The sequence below is a fragment of the Lissotriton helveticus genome, chromosome 5_1, assembly GCF_964261635.1.
Source record: "Lissotriton helveticus chromosome 5_1, aLisHel1.1, whole genome shotgun sequence".
NCBI lineage: Eukaryota > Metazoa > Chordata > Amphibia > Caudata > Salamandridae > Lissotriton > Lissotriton helveticus.
Window position 1 is genome coordinate 520,257,855 of NC_136065.1, and position 19,830 is coordinate 520,277,684.

At 42.5% G+C, this 19,830-nt stretch overlaps 1 protein-coding gene across 4 annotated transcripts in view; it reads right to left on the reverse strand.

The window, feature by feature from the left end:
• ZBTB40 (zinc finger and BTB domain containing 40) overlaps positions 1 to 19,830 on the reverse strand; it is a 267,262-nt gene that overhangs the window by 42,602 nt on the left and 204,830 nt on the right. For all 4 annotated transcript variants that reach the window (XM_078642855.1, XM_078642854.1, XM_078642857.1 and 1 more), the window contains exon 16: positions 13,094 to 13,180. In XM_078642855.1, the coding sequence (XP_078498981.1) occupies positions 13,094 to 13,180 (87 nt within the window). The remainder of the gene's footprint in view (positions 1 to 13,093; positions 13,181 to 19,830) is intronic.

Genomic DNA, 19,830 nt, shown 5'->3' on the forward strand with positions numbered 1-19,830 from the left:
TGCGTCAAGTTTTTCTTTTTATTGATCAAAAGTTCATTAGACGTTTAGTCAAAGCATATTGATTTCATTCACATTATCACTCATTGGAAAGCATGAGTGACATCTTGATTCCTGAGACATCATTATAATTCAAAATATCCAATGCATTTCGGGCTATACCATGAGCCCTTCATCAGGGAATAATGCTGTAACAAAAAAATATTCCAAGTCACCACCTTCCATATAACATTACACAGTTCATTCAATTGAACATCTGATAATTCTAAGGCGTGTATGCGTTTGGTTATACAAAGCGAAACATTCTTTAAACCAGAATCAAAAAGGCCAGTTAGCAAAAGGTAAATAACTCACATGTCTGTTGAATACTTTAGTAACTGCTCAACCGGTATGTTAGTGCTGTTACAAAGAAAAAGGAGAAACGCGGGTTGTAATGGATTGTGTGAGCGGGAGATGTAAAATGAGGCATGGCTGCCGCGTTTAGGTTAATCAACTAACCTGATGTTCGGTAAATCCTAGCGTGGGTGTGCCGGGGGTCCGTGCTCACGACAATTCGAAGTTTTCACCATGCAACAATGTTGCTGTTCGGTGGATTATTTAAAACGCGATGCCGGTCACGTGGGTGATGGAGTTAGAAAAGAGACTGTCGAGCTGAAGTGACAGCGAGTGGGTGCCCGTATCATAGTGTGTGCGTGCTATAGCTAAGCACCGCAGATAAGTGTCTGCTTAGTTTGTGCAGCTCAAACGAGTATAGAACAATGTGGACCAAAAATAAAAATAAAAAATAAAAAACGGCTGGAAAAATAAATCGGGAGTTAAAACGAAAAGTGAACGAGGTGGTATCGAACCGGTGAGCTTAGGGAGAGATCTCCAGAGACATGCTCCAGTAGACAGTGCTATTGACAAACTGGGTTGGAATGACTGCAAATGTGGGTGTGGTGAATGCTAAACAGGAGAACCAAGCTTCTCAGGCATAAGGGCAAATTTACAGTTTACAGTGGAATTCATAGGTAACACGAAAATTCATTTCTATCATTCAAACCAAATGGCTTCTGCGTGCACAATCTGAAAAGGGGAAGTGTACACCTGGGCTGAAATTTATTCTAGGAAGCGAGCCAACAAATCCTACACATCACAAACCGAAACATCCTCTTCTGACAGTGACTCAACACAGAGAGCGAGACAACAACGAGCAACAACCAGAACATCTGAACCACCAACTAGTGCTGGTGAACAACAAGCCGCCGATTCTGGATCTAACATCCAACCGACCGTTCAAATCCCAACACAACAGAGTCATTTTTTAGACCAGGGTCAATCACAAAAAGGAGACCCAGGAGAGGCCAAAACAAGAGAGTTAGAAAAAGAGAAAGAGAAGGAAGCACCAGCAACAAGGAGCACCACAGGTACCAAGAAAGATCTGAAGAAAACGTCAAAGAGCAATTAGTGATTAATATCAGTCAACACCAGCTAAATCAACATGAAATACAATTGTTACAGAAAGGCACATCCTTTGTACCCACATATACAACGGATCAATTGGAAGTAGAGGTGAGCTTCTATAAGCTCATGCGCAAACTTCGGCTACGCCATTTTTTTGATAATGTTCTGCCTAAACCGACCAATCAAGAGAAGGACCAACTATTAGGACTTAGACCAAGTAGCTCATTTCAATCTCCTGTCAGCCACAAAACGATTGATATGTTTGAGAAAATGGTGAAACAGGATCTCAGCAAATTAAAATATCAACGCCACACAAACCAGAACACAACTCAGAAGGATCTTGATACCCTCAGGAAACTATCACACAATGAGAAAATAATCTGCACCAAAGCAGACAAAGGTGGTGCGATCGTGATAATGGATCGAGCACAATATGAACTAAAAGTCATGGAACATGTAAGAGACACAAACATCTACATGAGACTTGAACAGAATCCGACCATTGAATTTTCACAAAACCTCAAAGAAATCGTGGAAAGAGCGTATGAAATGGGAACAATCAATGACAGAACAAAAAAGTTTCTGCTCAAAGCAAATCCTAAAAGTCCTTCTTTAAACATGGTCCCAAAAATACATAAAAATCTACTAGACCCGCCACTGCGACCAATAGTGTCCACTCGTAACAGTATACATGAACCAGTGGGTCAACTACTGGATAGATATCTACAACCTGCAGTAAAATCCATGGCAACGTATGTAAAGGATACCACAGAGTTTTTAACAAAATTGGAGACCATCAGGCTGGATCCTGGTGACAATATAATCTTATGCACAGCGGATGTAAAATCACTGTATACCAGCATACCACACTCAATGGGCATAGAAGCCATAGAGAATGCACTGATAAACACGGATCTTGATGTCAATTTCCAAACATTTTTGATGGAACTGATGCTTTTTTCTCTTTACCAATCCTACTTCAAACACAATGACCAATGGTACCTACAATTAGTTGGGACAGCAATGGGCAATTCGGCCGCGCCGGTCTATGCCAACCTCTTCATGAAGTTTTTTGAAGAAAAACATATACTATGTAAAGAACGCTGGGTCAAAAACCTAAAATCTTTTATCCGGTACATAGATGATATCTTTATTCTATGGTCTAGCACAAAAGATGAATTACAGGATGCTCTCACACAATTCAATCAAGTTGATGAGAGAATACAATTAACTTGGGAAATATCAGAGACTACCATCACATTCCTGGACGTCAAAATTACACGTACAAACAAGGGCCTTGAAACTGATCTACACATCAAGAGCACAGATCGCAATAACATGCTCCACTACAGCAGTTTTCATGAACACAATTTAAAGAAATTCTTACCTTTCTCTCAGATGGCTAGAGTTAAAAGGATAACATCAGAACCTAACACGGCACGAATAAGATTAAAAGAGATGGAAGACAAATTCAAGCAAAGAGGTTACCCACAACATATTTTGGATCAATCAAAATGCAAAATTAGCCAGAAAGAAAGAAGCGCACTTCTACAACCCAGCCAAAAGAAAGAGCAAACAAGAATAGTTGCCATATCAAAATTTTCAACTACAAGTTATAAATACAAAAAAATCATCCTCAAACATTGGCAAATGCTCATGTTAGAACCTGATTTCAATCTAAGCTTTAAAGAACCTCCGCTGTTCGCATTTACAAGATCAAGAAATCTAGGAGAAATGATTCAACCCAGAACCTCTATCTCTGAAATTTATTATGGGACCAAACCGTGTTACAACTGCGGACACTGCAATAACGTAATAAAAGGAAACAAGATCAACCATCCAATGAAAGGTCAAGAAATTAAAGTAAGAGTCAATGCTACTTGTGACTCGTCTAACATTATATATGCCCTCAAATGCCCATGTGGCAAGTTATACATCGGGAAGACAGAACGCAAGATGAAAACGAGACTCACAGAGCATAAATCTAACATACGTTTAAAGAACGTAAAATCAACCGTTGCTATGCATTTCATGGAAGCCAAACACAGCAGTGCCCAGCTTAAATTCATGATTTTAGAGACTATCAATAAAACTGAAGGAAGAGACAATACCAAATACATTCTCCAAAGAGAGAATTATTGGATTTTCAGATTGTGCACGCAGAAGCCATTTGGTTTGAATGATAGAAATGAATTTTCGTGTTACCTATGAATTCCACTGTAAACTGTAAATTTGCCCTTATGCCTGAGAAGCTTGGTTCTCCTGTTTAGCATTCACCACACCCACATTTGCAGTCATTCCAACCCAGTTTGTCAATAGCACTGTCTACTGGAGCATGTCTCTGGAGATCTCTCCCTAAGCTCACCGGTTCGATACCACCTCGTTCACTTTTCGTTTTAACTCCCGATTTATTTTTCCAGCCGTTTTTTATTTTTTATTTTTATTTTTGGTCCACATTGTTCTATACTCGTTTGAGCTGCACAAACTAAGCAGACACTTATCTGCGGTGCTTAGCTATAGCACGCACACACTATGATACGGGCACCCACTCGCTGTCACTTCAGCTCGACAGTCTCTTTTCTAACTCCATCACCCACGTGACCGGCATCGCGTTTTAAATAATCCACCGAACAGCAACATTGTTGCATGGTGAAAACTTCGAATTGTCGTGAGCACGGACCCCCGGCACACCCACGCTAGGATTTACCGAACATCAGGTTAGTTGATTAACCTAAACGCGGCAGCCATGCCTCATTTTACATCTCACGCTCACACAATCCATTACAACCCGCGTTTCTCCTTTTTCTTTGTAACAGCACTAACATACCGGTTGAGCAGTTACTAAAGTATTCAACAGACATGTGAGTTATTTACCTTTTGCTAACTGGCCTTTTTGATTCTGGTTTAAAGAATGTTTCGCTTTGTATAACCAAACGCATACACGCCTTAGAATTATCAGATGTTCAATTGAATGAACTGTGTAATGTTATATGGAAGGTGGTGACTTGGAATATTTTTTTGTTACAGCATTATTCCCTGATGAAGGGCTCATGGTATAGCCCGAAATGCATTGGATATTTTGAATTATAATGATGTCTCAGGAATCAAGATGTCACTCATGCTTTCCAATGAGTGATAATGTGAATGAAATCAATATGCTTTGACTAAACGTCTAATGAACTTTTGATCAATAAAAAGAAAAACTTGACGCATTTAAACATTGTGGAATCCTCTGTTCTTAAGAGGAGATCAAGGTGTTCCCAAGGGGATGGTCCCAGTGTTTCACTGGAATCACATTTCATGCAGCCAGTAAGATGGCAGGCAACCTGTCCAACAATGCACCATACCTGTCCAGGAGACAAAACATTTTATCAGATCTTAGGGCAATGCTAGAGAAGAAGAAGAAGAAGAAACCATTCGCTTGGCAGATGCCTCCATTCGTTTTAAGCCTCTGCCAGAAGAAAGCACAGGCTTTGGCTGAGTGGCTTAATTGGTGTCAAGGACGGATTCGCCAGAGGTAACCAGGCTGAAGCTTACCTCAGAGCCTTAGGATCTGAAGGAGCTCCAGGGGGAATTAGAGGGTACTGAAGATGTATGCATGGCTTCTCTCAAGCTCACTGAGCTGTTGTGGTGCTACAGATCTCACACGGTTGGGACCATTTGCGAGCAAAAAAACAGAAATCTATCGGATGTGGGGAAATTACTCTGCAGCCTGAAGGTACCGTGTGTGTCGCGCTAACTGAATGTTGGGAGTGGTGAAAGGAAGGAGACTAATGTGTGGATTTATTGCATTTTTGGTCCAACTTACCTGACCCCTTCGACTTTGATTACACCCGGTCAAAGGACTGGCCCGGGAATGTATCCCGCCCTCATTTTCGTTTGCAACCTTATTCTTGACTTATTGCATAGTTAGGCAAAGGTGAGTTTGGCTTCATTTTCATAGATGGCCTTGTGATTTATCTTCGTGCAACAGTCACATGATACAGAGACGTGTTTGAAGCACAGACACCAAAGGCAGATGCTATGGGTGTCTGATACCGACATTTGTTGAAGACAGTCTTCACACAGCCTAAACCTTGTTGTTTTAGGGCAAGACATGTCTTTACACTGAGGAGAAATTTGGGGAAAAGTCAGCCAGACTGACAGACTACAATAAGCCTAGGATCTGAGTCCGAAGGCACAGAAAGGAAGGGACTGATGTCAGTGGACGAAGGTGGTGCTTATAAGGAGGCCCAACGTCAAATCCAGGGTGCAACAGATCAGATACAGAGCTGCACAATGCCAGCTGCAGATGCGCTGGGGGAATCCCTGGGAAAGGTTGCTGGATCCAGTTTGGCAAACGGGAAAATTCACGAGGAGAGGAATCTGTGGTTAGATATCTTTATCAGACTCTCCCATTTCCAGCCATGCACATTGTTATTAGACTTATGTTCAGGGATTGCAGAAGGAGGGACATCCCCCAACTAGGAATCCACTTTACGGGATCACTAGGCAGATTTAAGAGATGATAACAATGGACAAGTTCTTCCTCTGTGGCCAAGGGAAGAGGGGTGAGGGGTAATGGGTCCCGGGACCCAGCTGGCCTGTAGTAATAAAGCTGATAATTTTAGGGTTCACGTGTTCTCGGTAATGGGAGACCCCTTCCCCATTATGGGTAATCTATACTAATATAATAAAGAGAGCCCAAACCTTTGACGCGGGTAATCTCAGGAACCACAGAACCAATCACACCAATCACAACACCCAATACAGCGTTGGAAAGGGCAGTTGCAGCAGAAGGACATAGGCTATGCAGATGCCCACCATATACATTTAAAAGGTAAAACAACCGTGCCAGCAAAGTAGTCCCTTGTGGGAGTGTCTGCGTTGTGCTGTGGGCGTGTGCTGGGGGCGTGACAAATGCTGGGGGCGTGTGGTACGTTCCGCCCTTCATGCCATGTCTCATATCGTGTGCTAATCCCACCCTGCTGCCTTTAAATACCCATGCACCCCATAATCATAACCCACCCTTACTCCTTAAAATACCCCAACACCCTTAAACACTAACCCATCTTAACCCTATAAATATACCCTGCACCCCAAAACCCAAACCTATCCCTAAACCCTAAAAATACCCCTGTACCCCAAAACCCAAACCTAGCCATGAACCCTATAAATACCCCTGTACCTCAAAACCGAAACCTACCCTAAAAATACCCCTGTACCCCAAACCTAGTCCTGAACCCTAATACCCCTGTACCCCAAAACCACCCCTGAACCCTAAAATACCCCTGTACCCCAAAACCCAAACCAAGCCCTGAACCCTAAAAATAACCCTGTACCCCAAAACCCAAACCTACCCTTGAACCCTAAAATGCCCCTGTACTCCAAAACCCAAACCTAGCCATGTACCCTAAAAATACCCCTGTACCCCAAAACCCAAACCTAGCCCTGAACCCTTAAAATACCCCTGTACCCCAAAACCCAAACCTATCCCTGAACCCTAAAAATACCCCTGTACCCCAAAACCCATACCTATCCCTAAACCCTAAAACTACCCCTGTACCCCATAACCCCAAACTATATCTGAACCCTTAAAATACCCAAACACCCCAAAACATATACCTCAGTACCCCGAAACATATACCCCTATACCCATACTTACCTTATCCAAACATTAAAAAAACATGCTTTTACCATTCATGCATTTACAACAAATTTCGTTGTAAATGTATGCGTGGTAAAAGCATATAAAATGTAATGCCATGCGTTATAATGGCATTGCGGAGTCATGGTACTTGCGTAATGAAAGTATGCGGGGTGATGGTATGCGGAAAGAAAGTTGCGGAATAATGGGCGTTTACCCTCCCCCGGTAAGTACATTGGTGGCACGGCAGCCCACATCTCCAGCAACATACTCATATTTTTTCACCACCCATTTGAAAAATGCACAGGTCTCTCTCATTGATGGCCAGCACCGACATACACTTTTAGACACACCTCCTGCCACAAGTTCTAGAATTGCGAACTTTAGAGCTGGGGAGCTACGTTCGAATCTCGGCATCAGCTCAACATCCTGTGATTCCAGGCAAATCGCTCTGTCTCCCGGTGCCTACCACAAATGAATGTGTTCTTCTGTAATGTAAATTGTGCTCATGCCATGTTGCCGAGTTCGCGCTATATAATATTGCAAGGAAAAATAAAGTAGGGAAACTCGAGTTCACACACTACTTAACGCGCACTCTTAAGTGCATCAGCAGTGCACTGTGAATCGGAGCGTTTCACAGGCCTGTCACAGATAAGAAATGCTATCAAAACGAAATCCTACAAATCAATATACTACTGGCCGGCAGCAATTCATACCCGGACAACGTCGGGACGGGCTGCTAGTTAGTTAGTTTGATAAAGTGCCAGAACAAGTAGAAGTTGTCACTCTTTTTTCTAGAATAATTCCACTTTATTGCTTCGTTAGAGTATCTATTTTGTAGTTGATACTTGTATGTAAGCAGAGTCAATTACAGCAAGCATAGATCATAGGACAGGTGAGATTTAAATAGAACAGCCAACACGTGTTTCGCCCCCTCATACAGCCGACAGGCCAAGGGGCTTCCTCAGGGCTGAACAATCAAATGGTATGCAACCGTGCACAGCAAAGTAAAGAAACAAATGCAATTTCATACAGAATGCGGCGTATTTACATCAATGATAAAAAATTAATTCATCACCTGGTAGAGTGTAGTGCAAGTGGAGAGTGAAAGCAAAGATATGAAGGGGTTCTGGGGGAAGGAGGAGGGAGAAAGGAGACCGGAATGAGATCAGAGAGAAAACGGTAATAGTAAGCAGCTAAGTAAGGGGAGAGAGGAGGAGTTATAAGATATGAGGAGTGCATGTGGGCTTAGTGAGAGCAGAGTACAACACACTAAAAAGTATCAGTTTCATGAGGTTAAGGACAGGGAGAGAAGAATAGTGAGAGAAGAAGGAGAGGGCAAAATAGAGAGGAAGAGTAGAGCAACCTTAGGAAGCCTATTGAAGGCACAATGTTTCCAGAAATGTAAAGCGTCAGACTTCAAAGAAACAATTTCAAGACTATGATACAGCATCTATATTGCACCACCAAGTATGCATTATACTGGCAGCTGTCTTTCAGAGCCAGTTCTTTTTGCAGGGACTATATGATGTATGTTGTTTCTAATGCCCAACTTTATCCACCCGGGGAGTAGGGTGGGTTGCTTATGACGTCAATGGAGATTTCGAAGAGGTAGAACAAGGATGACAAGCAAGTCATCTTTTTTTCTGTATCGTACAGTCTTCATTGATAGTCATCAACATTAGAACATAGTAGGAAGCCAACAACACTCGTACATTAAGTTGGTCATTGAAACACCTCTTTGCCGACTCTTGCATCAGACTTTGTGTCTGAACCTAAACAATGATGTCTTATGAACTTCTGAGCTGATCTCCATATAGCTGCTATGAGGCTGTGGTGGCTGCTTTAGTTTTAGTAGAGAAAGCTTTAGACTTTACTGGAAAATGTTTATTTACCAACTGATAAATATGATTTATAAATAAAATATATTTTGTTTTGTGTAGGTAGAAGTGAACACCCATCTAATGTTTAACAAATGGAGTAAATGTTTATCTGCAGTAGACGGATTGGGGGAAAAGGTGGGCATTTTGATTATTTTGCTCATGTGAAAATTATTTAAAAAATTGGGAAGGAACGATGGATGTAGCCTCATGACCACCCAATTCGCATTAAAAACCTTGACTGGTTCCACAGCAGATAGTGTTTGTGTTCAGTTCTCCCAGTGAGCAGATGTAAAGGCAATCAGGGAAAAGGTTGTGTTTCAAGAAAGATACTGAACTGAAGGTGCAACATGATTAGAATGGCTTGGATGCACTAATGGGTCTGAAGGTTGAAACACATAATGTAGAGAGGGACCAAGAGCAGAGTAGGTCCTAGAGTTTATAACCTTCTGTATTCTGTGTAGTATAAAGGATGTCTATGGGATATTTGTGTAATAGGTCATTTAGGAAATGTAATGAGAAATAAGTATAAAGGAGTTATTGTCAAGTATAACTTTGTAGTAGCTATCCAGAAATAACCAATATCACTCTGTGATCAAATATGTATTTATTTATTCATTCAGGTGTTTTATGAAGCGCAACACCTCTCCAATGTCACTTTAGAGTGTTGAAACAGCAGAAACAGAAGGACAAAATCAAGCATACTGAAAGCAGAGGCACGCACATGAAGAACTTGAAATGTGCATTGTTAGAAAATGCGGACGAAAGTTTAACTTGGTTAAATTCTTTATGAAGACTTCCCAGTATGACCTTGTGCTCATCAGAATCCCTTCCATTGTATAAATTGAACAGTTTCTTACAGCAATGTAGTTAAGAAGAATTAATAATTATCAGTCACCCAAAGTGCAACTGTAGACTAAGATCACACTACAATTCTGCATAAACCCAAATATGGGAGCATCTCTCTTTGGAAGAATTAAGCTGGTAATCAAGAGAAACAGTCTAATATACCAGGAACATCTGTGGAGCACATTTTTACCGACTAACGGTTCTCTATGCGTGACTAGCAGAAAACTAAAGTTTATATTCATGCAACTCTGTGGTACCCATTTTCCCCAACTCCAAAGAATCAAAAGGTGAGCGGATCTGCTGAGATTCAAATCTGTGACCATAGGTGGCAGCAGTAACGTGGAGATCCTAAGTGTGTTTTACTACAGTAACCATTAAGAAGAATGTAGTGTTCTAAGATAAAAGTTTTACTACATAAGTTCATCAGTAAAGTCTATGACCGTTATGCACATTAGCGCATATTTAGTGTCTTGATCTTTCTTTTTTTTGGGACTTCAGTAATGGCCCAGTCTGTCTGAGGGCGAACATGGCTGATGTCCTGGTGGGGGAGTAATGTCAGGGGAGCTGGAAGATGTCAGTGTCCTGAGTAGGTTCCTTGGCTTACAACTGGCAATTTTATATACTACTATGGCCTGGAGCACTGACTGTGCCCGACTGCCACATATCTCAAACTGTTCTGTAGCACTAAAAACTCAGGACCCAGCTTATTCTACTGCATGGTGCTCTGACAGTCCAGCATCCCCTTGCTTTGCACCCTCAATATCTTGCCTTGACTATACTGAGGTTTGTGAGAAGTCTACCGAAAGTAATGGCCAAAGCCTACTCGGAATACCACTCTAAACACAGCTCTAGGACAAATATTTGCAGAGCAACTGGCCACCAAAAAAAAATCGCCACCAAGAACGGACGAGATGGCTTTCAAATGCTATCCAGTGGCGTAAAGAATTGTAAAATAGCTCCCTCAGTCTCAGCCTGCTAGAGAGCACGACTTCTCCTACCTCTTCTAGTTTGTCACCTAAAATGACTCACCTGTATAGTCCTCAATTATCTTTTATGTGATTCTGTTTTACCTTTAACGATGATGACAATCTACATTTGTGATTAGAAAAATAATCTTCAAATCTATGTGGGACGGTGCAGAGGAATCCGGATGTATTTTATTATTGGAGAGCTGCAACTTTTTGAGAAAAGCCAAACGTCAGAACCAAAATAAAAACGGATATGAAGCAAATAGTAGTAGCCTGCCTCTAATATAGCGTGCATGTGTATATGAATTTTGTAAGGGGTGGGGGTATTGCAAGATTAACAAGAGACAACTTGAGATTGCTGGTACTTAGCATCTAAAGAGTAATCACAGAAAGCAGGGCACTGTTTCTCATACTTCTCACCTCATGTGAGTTGTACAATGCTAAAGCATTTGAGGGTCGAGAGTTTCTTGAAAAATAAGGCTTCATGAGAGAGAAGAGCTACATAAAGAGAACGAAGATTTGGTACTAAAATCTCTTTTGGACGGGGATGTTCATGGACCAATTAGGTAGAGTGAATAGTTTCATCCTAATTTTGGGTTAGTATTAGGTCTTACTGAACTGTAGATGCGGTGTTGTATAGTACTGCTAAACTTACATGTTTATATATACTGTAAACAGCAGGAGACTTTGGGTTATCTTCAAGGGACAATAGTCCCCCAAGGGAAACCGGCAACACAAGCAGAAGGGAAAGATGGAGAAAGACAGGATGAGAAGGGACTGATAAGAGAAATAAGTGAAAGAGGAGAGTTGAGGTTTAAAGAGGCGTTTGACAAAACCAGGCTGCTCTGAACCAAGGGTGGATATAGCTCTACTGCCTTGCCGAGGGATTTTGATACTAGAGACCAATGATTTGCGTCTAATCAGCAGACTGACATTACCAAAGGTAAGCAACCAAAAACAGAAAACAAACTGTTTCCGCATCTTTGTATACCACATCAGGTAGCATGAAGCCCATGTAAACTTTAAACACAATGTTGATTCTATTTGAAAGCAGTTTCTTTAGTTTTTTTCAATCAACCCCACTGTTATAGTCCTTGTAGAACTCAAATGAACATGACTAACTCAGAAACTGCACTTATCTTTTAATAAACCCCAGAGGTCTTACACAGGTCACGTGTGCAGTTTCCAAACAGTGGGGTACATTTTGGTGGAGTTAATATGCATAACCTAAATAACTATCATTGGGAGAGTGTGCAAAAAGAAGAAAAGGAGATGAATGTACGTCCATATAAAGGTTGTCTGCTGAAAAATGGAGGGTGCACTAACTGCAATGGAAGGATGACACCTACTGTTCAAATAATGGATAACCACTTACAACAGTGCATGTACCGCCTATGGATATACATCGCAGGACCTGACATAGAAGCACATGGGCTCACAAGCAAAAGCCACCATATGTACAAATGAAAATGACAACCGCAGCATGTTGTTTAATAATGAACTGAAATTAACAATTATGAGACTGAATCATCTGCACTTAGGAACAGAGACGATGTTTAAGTTTATTCCACATTTCTTCGATGCACACACAGATAAATATGTGTCTGCAAGCTATGACATAATTACGTAATTTGCTTTATGAACATGCATCACTTACATATCTGATAAAACATAAAAGTAAAAGTATAAAAAGACGGAAAAATAAGTTCCAAGGCTTAACTTCATTTGAAAGGGCTGACTTTTTATGTGAACACTCTCCAAATAAACCAGCCTCACCTTTATCTGGAAGCATAATAGTAGCTAGATCTGAAATAGCTCACTGATATCCTACAGGGGAAAAAAGGTGCATCCGGAGACATATGCTTAACATAGATTTTAGCTACAATGAATCTGAAAGAAATCGAACACCTGTTACGCTGGTGGCCAGGAGGCCAATTAGTACATAACCTCACCCGGGGAGACTAGTACACCCCCTCTCTCACCCCCCCCCTACACCACTGCTTACTCATTTAATTAAGCATTTGCTGTGAGTGAGCTGTTCCTAACACCCAAGTAAAAGACAGAACATGGAAGTCTGGTGTGGCATCATGCATGGTTTTGAATTTTAAACATAGGATTATCTAAGTTCGTTTAACTATTCTGGCCATAAAGGTAAAAACATAACTGTGCCCCGGAGGTTTCATGGTTAAGTTTCTTGGGTCCACTGTTTTTTTCACAGGTGCAAGCCTATATACATATCAATGTGATACCCCAATATTAGGACTATAATCGGGAGCATGTAAAGCCTCATTTAGTATTTTATGACATTCATATTGTACCTTCAAACGCACCTGAGTGTTTGCACTTCATATGGACTTGCAGGGCAGCGGGAGAGGGGAAGATCTGTTGACATTTATCACATTCTGGAAGCTTCATATCTGCAATCCAAGACAACAGAGAGAAAGTGATATAGCAACACAACGCGCCAGAAACGGACACACTAAAAGAGACAAGAATGAAATGTACTTTAGAAAGAGCAAAACTATAACACCTTTAATAGAATCTAGAACTTTAAAAGGGACATGTGACATTTAACCAGAGAGCGACCTAGGGTGATTTGTGCATAAGAAAAATTTGGCATACAACTTTCTGAGCGTTTTGTCAGAATAAGCTAACTGACATGCCAGCATCTCTTTTCTTAGTAAAGGTATTCACATTAACAGTATAACAAGATCAAATATTTCTGTCAGTTGGGATGTTATGAGGAAAAGCAACGCACACAGATGTATATTTGGAGAATAAAAGAAATGAAGTAAAGATATACAATTGATGTGTATCTTACCCCAGATGATAGTCTTTGTGTGCTCTACCAATTCCTAAGCACATGACAAGATGGCTTCCGGCATATACTAGGTCTTCTGCTAAAATACTCTTTTGTATCAAATTACACATCACAAAATATGAAAAATAATTCTTAGGAGTTTCGGATGCCCATTTTAACCTAAAAGTAGGGCTTGTCAAACTCCACCTCCCAAGCCCACCTGCGAAAGTAGGAGGTTATTGTTGCAAGTTGGCTCCGTCTATTCTATTTCAAAAGGAAATATAGTGTGTACAGAGTCCAGTAAGTTCCCAAATGTATAGCAGAGGATAAAGTATATAATATATTACTCTCAATGTAGTGGTATCTAGGCTGAGCAGTTAGGTCAGTGTGAATGCATTTGTTGTACATATTCATACAAGGAAGGAACACACCCTCCATGACTAACTTCAGGCCAATGTTGGTACAAATATTACTTTAGTTACTTTTATTTTAGGAACCAAGTGGAACTCAGTTACAGGTAAGTAAACATTCCAGAAATGGAATACTTTCAATTACAACAGGCAAAGTTTTGTATAAGCATTAAAAATACTTTCCAGGTGCATTAAATACTATTCGATGTCAAAGAGATACTTTGTACTTTTCTCAGAATCAACACTTAGTGAAATACAGAGAGAACACAATGCAATCCTATGGGAGGAAAGACAGGTAAGTAATTTCAGGCAAGCACTCGACTTACAAGTTCAGTCTTTGGTGGGGTTTGACCAACACCGGGGCAAGAGTCCGACCAAGGTAGGTACTGCACCACCAGCGGCACTGGTGAGGCTAGGCACAGAGGTCACTGGGCCCAATGTTAGCCTATGGGGTCTAGGGGCACCTCGAGGAGGCACCAGTTGCAGGTACGTACCGGCGGTTCAGGAACATAGACCCTGGGGGGTGAGGTCAGCACTGTAAGGGCCACCAAGTAGCACCAAGGCTGTACCACCAGCGGCACAGGGATAGCCAGGTGCAGGGTAACAAGAAGGCGTTGGGTGCCCTCTAGGGATTAATGGAGATCCTCGGGTTGAGAAAACGGTTGCAGGCTTGGACCAGAAGACTGGCTGAATTAATCCAATGACTGGAGAGGTAACAGAAAGGATTGGGAGCACACTGCGTCACCTCCCAGCACAGTTCGCCCCTTAGCATTATGGTAAATGCAGTTCATGGTACATGCTTACTTGAATATTTACTGGAGTATTCCAGCAAAGTTGGGGCAGGTTAGTGCTGTAAATCTCTAGATACATGTTTCTGGATATCACCCGTCAATAGTAGAGATAAAAACGAATTTGATCTGGGGTTGCGGAGCAGGCTGACACAATCCTTTCAGGTCTCAGTACCTCTCCCATGCACACAGGTGCATCTCCGCAAGCTTGTTAGCTCAATGGCTCAAGGGAGCCTTTTCAAACAGAAAGGGATGGGAGAGGTAAGTTGTATCGTGGGGGGCACCATTGGTTGGGCACTATAAAGCCTGAGGGCTGCACGTGTAGGGTTTTCTTAAGATGTTTAGTTTATCTCACCAGATCTGATCGCGGTCTGGGGATCCTTCAGGATGAGGCTGCAGGAGTCATGGGAAAGTTCGGGAGAGGTCATCCAACACTGTATATCAGGTCAGGGTCGCTGGGGAGATGTCACTGGATCATTGGGCCACCCAGACTTGAGCCATGGGCGGCGGGTGCAGAGTGGCGAGGACTTGCAGTACCGGAGAGGCACTGGACTCCTTGTTGGAGGTTGCTTTTGCTGGACAAATCCAGTGTCCACTGGAGACAGGAGTCTTTGTCGAAGGCAGCTCAGGTCTCTGGGGTTCTTGGAGGTTGTTGACTGTGGGACAAGCCGGTTTCTGCGAGCAGGGTCCTTGAAACAGGATACAGGCCGGTAAAACTAGGGCAAAGTCAGTTTTTGTCTTCCTCCTTTGCTGCTGCATGGCTCTTTGTTCCTTCTTCTTCTTGGGTCGTTGAATCTGAGGAACATGGTGCAGGAAAACACTTAAATACTACATTTAATGGCGTTACTGAGGTTGGGGTGCAGTAGCCAATGGCTACTGTCTTCTCGGGTGACTACACCTTTTATTCCTATTGGTCCTAATTCTCCAAATCAAGATGGAGAATTCTACCTCAGCTCCTGGCCACCGTAGGGCTGTGCCAAGCCAAGGTGGACACTCCTACTCTGCTAAGAAATTTTCCAACCTGTCCTGCCATCAAAATGTGGGGCTAGGACAGGGGAGCGGGCAGCTCCACTAGTTCGAGCAGCCCAAATGAGCATAACAAAAGGTGAGAGCCTTTGAGGCTTACCACCAAGTGCTGCTGTTCTTGCAGGTTGGAGGCATGAAGCCCCTCACCAATAGCAGGCTTTGTTTCTGACCTCTGAGAGCACAAAGGCTCTCACCCCATGAGGTTAGAAACCTGTCTGGTGCTGGCTGGCTGGCAGAGACTAGTCAGCCAATACAATAGAAGCTGGTAATTTTTCATGGGGCATCTCTAAGATGCCCTCTGAGTGCATTTTATAATAAATCCAACACTGGCATCAGGGTGGGTTTATTTTGCTGAGAAGTTTTAGACCAAACGTTTAAGTCTTCAGTAAAGCCATCATGGAGCTGTGGAGTTTGTGTTGACAAACTCCCAGCCACTGTACTCAAAATGGCTTCACTGCACTAACAGTGTCCAGGAATGGACTCAGACATTGTAGGGGCATATTGTGCCTGCAGCTATGCCCTCACCTGTGGTATAGTGCACCCTGCCTTAGGGCGGTTAGGCCTTCCAGAAGGGTGACTTACCTATGCCACAGGCAGTAGCGTGAAACCATGGCATGGAACGTGTGGCAAATCGAATTTTTTTGTTTATCTACAACACATAGCCTGCAAAGGCAGTGTGTATGTGTTTGGTGTGGGGTTCTTAAGGGTGGCACAATACATGCTGCAGCCATAAGGGATCCTCTCTGGTCACAAGATCCTTGGAACCAGTGGTACCTTTTACAAGGGACTTAAATGTAGGACAGGGTTGTGCCAATTGTGGAAACAATGGTACAGTTTAGGGAAAGAAAACAGACGCTGGGAACCTGATTGGCAGGTACCCAGTGCAAGCTCAGTCAAAGTGCATCAGATATCTGTCACTAAGTGAGGGTGGGTTATTGAAACAGAAACTCACTTTCCTACATTTATGCATGAGGCTAGTTACCCCACCATGTAAAAAAGACATTCCAGCTGCAGAAAAGTGAATTAAAAGATATTCGGGTCATGGGGAGAGAGGAATCTCCTTCACAGAGAGCTAGGACGCCTTGTGGTGAAAGCCAGAGATCCCTGGAAGCCACAAAGCTGATCCACCTGCTTTCGACCAAGACCATCATGATCAGGACATGGAAAGTGAGGACCATGTACGAGACAACCTTGCCAGGCTTGGCATCAGCAAGGCCAGATAGACACAGTCCGGACAGAAAAGACTGGCTCCCAAAGTAATGCTGCTACATTCTGGACACAGGGACGAGAACACCCCACATACTCAGGGTGTAGTGTAGTTCCTATCATCCCAATAGGCTCTGCGCATTGGAATAATACCTTCAATAGTAAAGGCCTAGACCAGACGTTAACTAGGTCTACTACTGTCGATATTAGACTTAAAGTTTTGGGTTTGCCAGCTTAGCTCAGAGTTCACTAGAAACTTTCTCGAATGTTCAGGAAAGAATTAACTCCCCTGATTAGACAAGAAGGGATTTAGTTTCTGACAACCATAGAACATGACAACTTTGCTCTCCCCTAATCAAGAGTGTATCTCGAGAGTCGTGTGAACAAAAGGCAATTTATTTTACTCAGTCAGTACGTGCATTCTTAGTCTCATCAGAATGTAGAGAAAAGGAAGAGACGGGCGTGTTCAATAAAAAGGTGTTATTTATTGATCAGTCTCTTTTCTCATACAAGAGAAATGGATCGATATTATTGCAATACTTATAGTTAAGTAAAGTGCATACATTAAAAGCAATAGTATAAAATAATACTGTAAAAACATTGATATGGTTTCTAAGCCATAAGATGTTTTAAAATGATTAAAATATATTACATACACATATACATTTGACTAAACGTACTCAACTGGTGTTTCTAAATACGCCTACCCCGTGTACCTGACCTAAGTCTAATACGTGGGCGGGAATAGAAAGTTACAGTTTAAGTTAAGTTTGTTTTTGCCAAGTGACTGACTAAAGAATTCTCTGCGAGGGGTTATTCAGTTCTGTACCTGGAAGTTAGGATGAATGAGGGATGGTATCTCTCTCTCTGGTCTCGATATTCCAGGCTGCCTGCGAGGGCTACCCAGAAGCGCCGGTGCTGGATTTCTCGGCAGGAGAAAGCAGCGCGTCTCGCTCTCAGCGCGTCAGGAAGGCGGGGCTGCACCAGCGGGGTCTGCTCTGCTCTGGGCTTCGGCAAGTATGGCTGCTCCGTCTCGTCACCACCGCATGTGTTTGCATAGGGCAATATCGGTAATATTTATACCTTTAAGGTGCCGAGATTGACGTAAGGATGGACATAGATACGTCAATAAGGATGTCATACGACTTGCTCGTTAGCACATTCTTTTGCTGAAGTTCTCGGTGAAATCAAAACAATGGCCGCAGGGTTTTGCCCAGGTTGTCATAGGTTTGATTTGTTTAGAGAACTCCGTATGCCTTATCAGGGGCTGGAGGAATATCGCTTGTCTAATTAGATCGCAAGCGTTATGACCTAATCAGATAACACGTTCCTGTGCCGTAGTGTGACTGCGTCAGATAACGGTATCTGCATCATGGGGGGTTTCTGCCTCATGGGCTGACTGTTAGTTAACTTGTTGGTTTGTTTAACCAGAATAGGGTCAGGAATAGGGGGATCGATTCAGAACCTATAGGAATACATCACAAGGGTGTGGCACTGATGCAAACTCCACCAGCCAACAGAGCTCTGACTAGATGAGAAGCCATGGTCCCAGAATCCTCACAGCGACTTTCCACACAAAGAGTAAGCGGATCAACATGAAAGTTATCCAGTGCTATGCACCTACAAATGACAGCAAAGATGAGGAAAATAAAAGTTTAACAAACAGACTCCAATCCATCCTGGAGAAATGCCTTGAGATAGACATCACAATACCAATCTATAACATACGAACTGCCACTGCCAAATGTGGAATATGTGGGCGGAGAAATGAGATAAATACTTTGGGTAGTGCAGCAGTGTCATATTTTGTCTGTTAAACCTTTTTGTACATGCTCTGGGGACTGGATGTGTGCAGAGTTCCCTCTATTTTTGTATTCCTCGATACTCAGGCTGATTTTGTAACGTATTATGTTTCTTTATTGCAAAATAAAGTTGTTGAGAAAACAGAAACTGTTTAAATACTCAGTCACCCTCAATAACAGGTTTCAAGAACTAGAGGATGAGAGAGACCCAGTAGAAAGTCAGAGGGAGAAGATCAAAGAAACAGTGACATCAACGTGCCAGGAGGGACTGTGTCCCGAGAAACCCCAGCATAAAGAATGGATCTCCACAAAGACTCTCCACAAAATCGAAGAGAGAACGAAAAGAAAACTGCAGTCAACACCAGCCAAACAAGAGCAGAAAAAAAGAAAGCTCAAGGCAAATACAGCAACACCAACAAGGAAGTAAAGAGAAGCTGAAGAGCAGACAAGTGAAGATTATTTATGGTGTTAGAAGCCCAGGAAGCAGCAAGCCTTGGAAACTTGAAAGAACTATATGACATAACAAGAAAACTCTCTAGCAGATACAGTACGCCAGATAGGCCTGTTTAAGACTAAGGTGGGAAGACCATCATTGGTAATGAATTCCAACAGTGAAGATGGGTGGAGCACTTTGAAGAACTGCTGAAGCAGCCCATGCCACAGTCTCCACCAGACATTCAGCCAGCTGACAAGGACTTGCCAATCGAATGCAGAAGTCCAACTAAGCAAAGAATACAGCCAGCCGTCAAACATCTGAGAAATGAGGAAGTAGCAGGACCTGCAACATTCCTGCCAAGGCACAAAAAGCAATACAAAAGGGGATGATGGACGGAGCGCTTGAGCAAATCAAACACTCACACCCAGTCAACTGATCTGGGTTTAATCCATCACCATTCTTTAGCCCACTCAGCCACCCCATTTCAGACATGGCCATATGCAAATCAGTCTGACCCTGTGCCTCATGGGAACAGTCCAGCCCGAACTGCCAAGCCATGTCTTCCATGGACCGGAAACAAGCATCCTGGGACCGGTTTC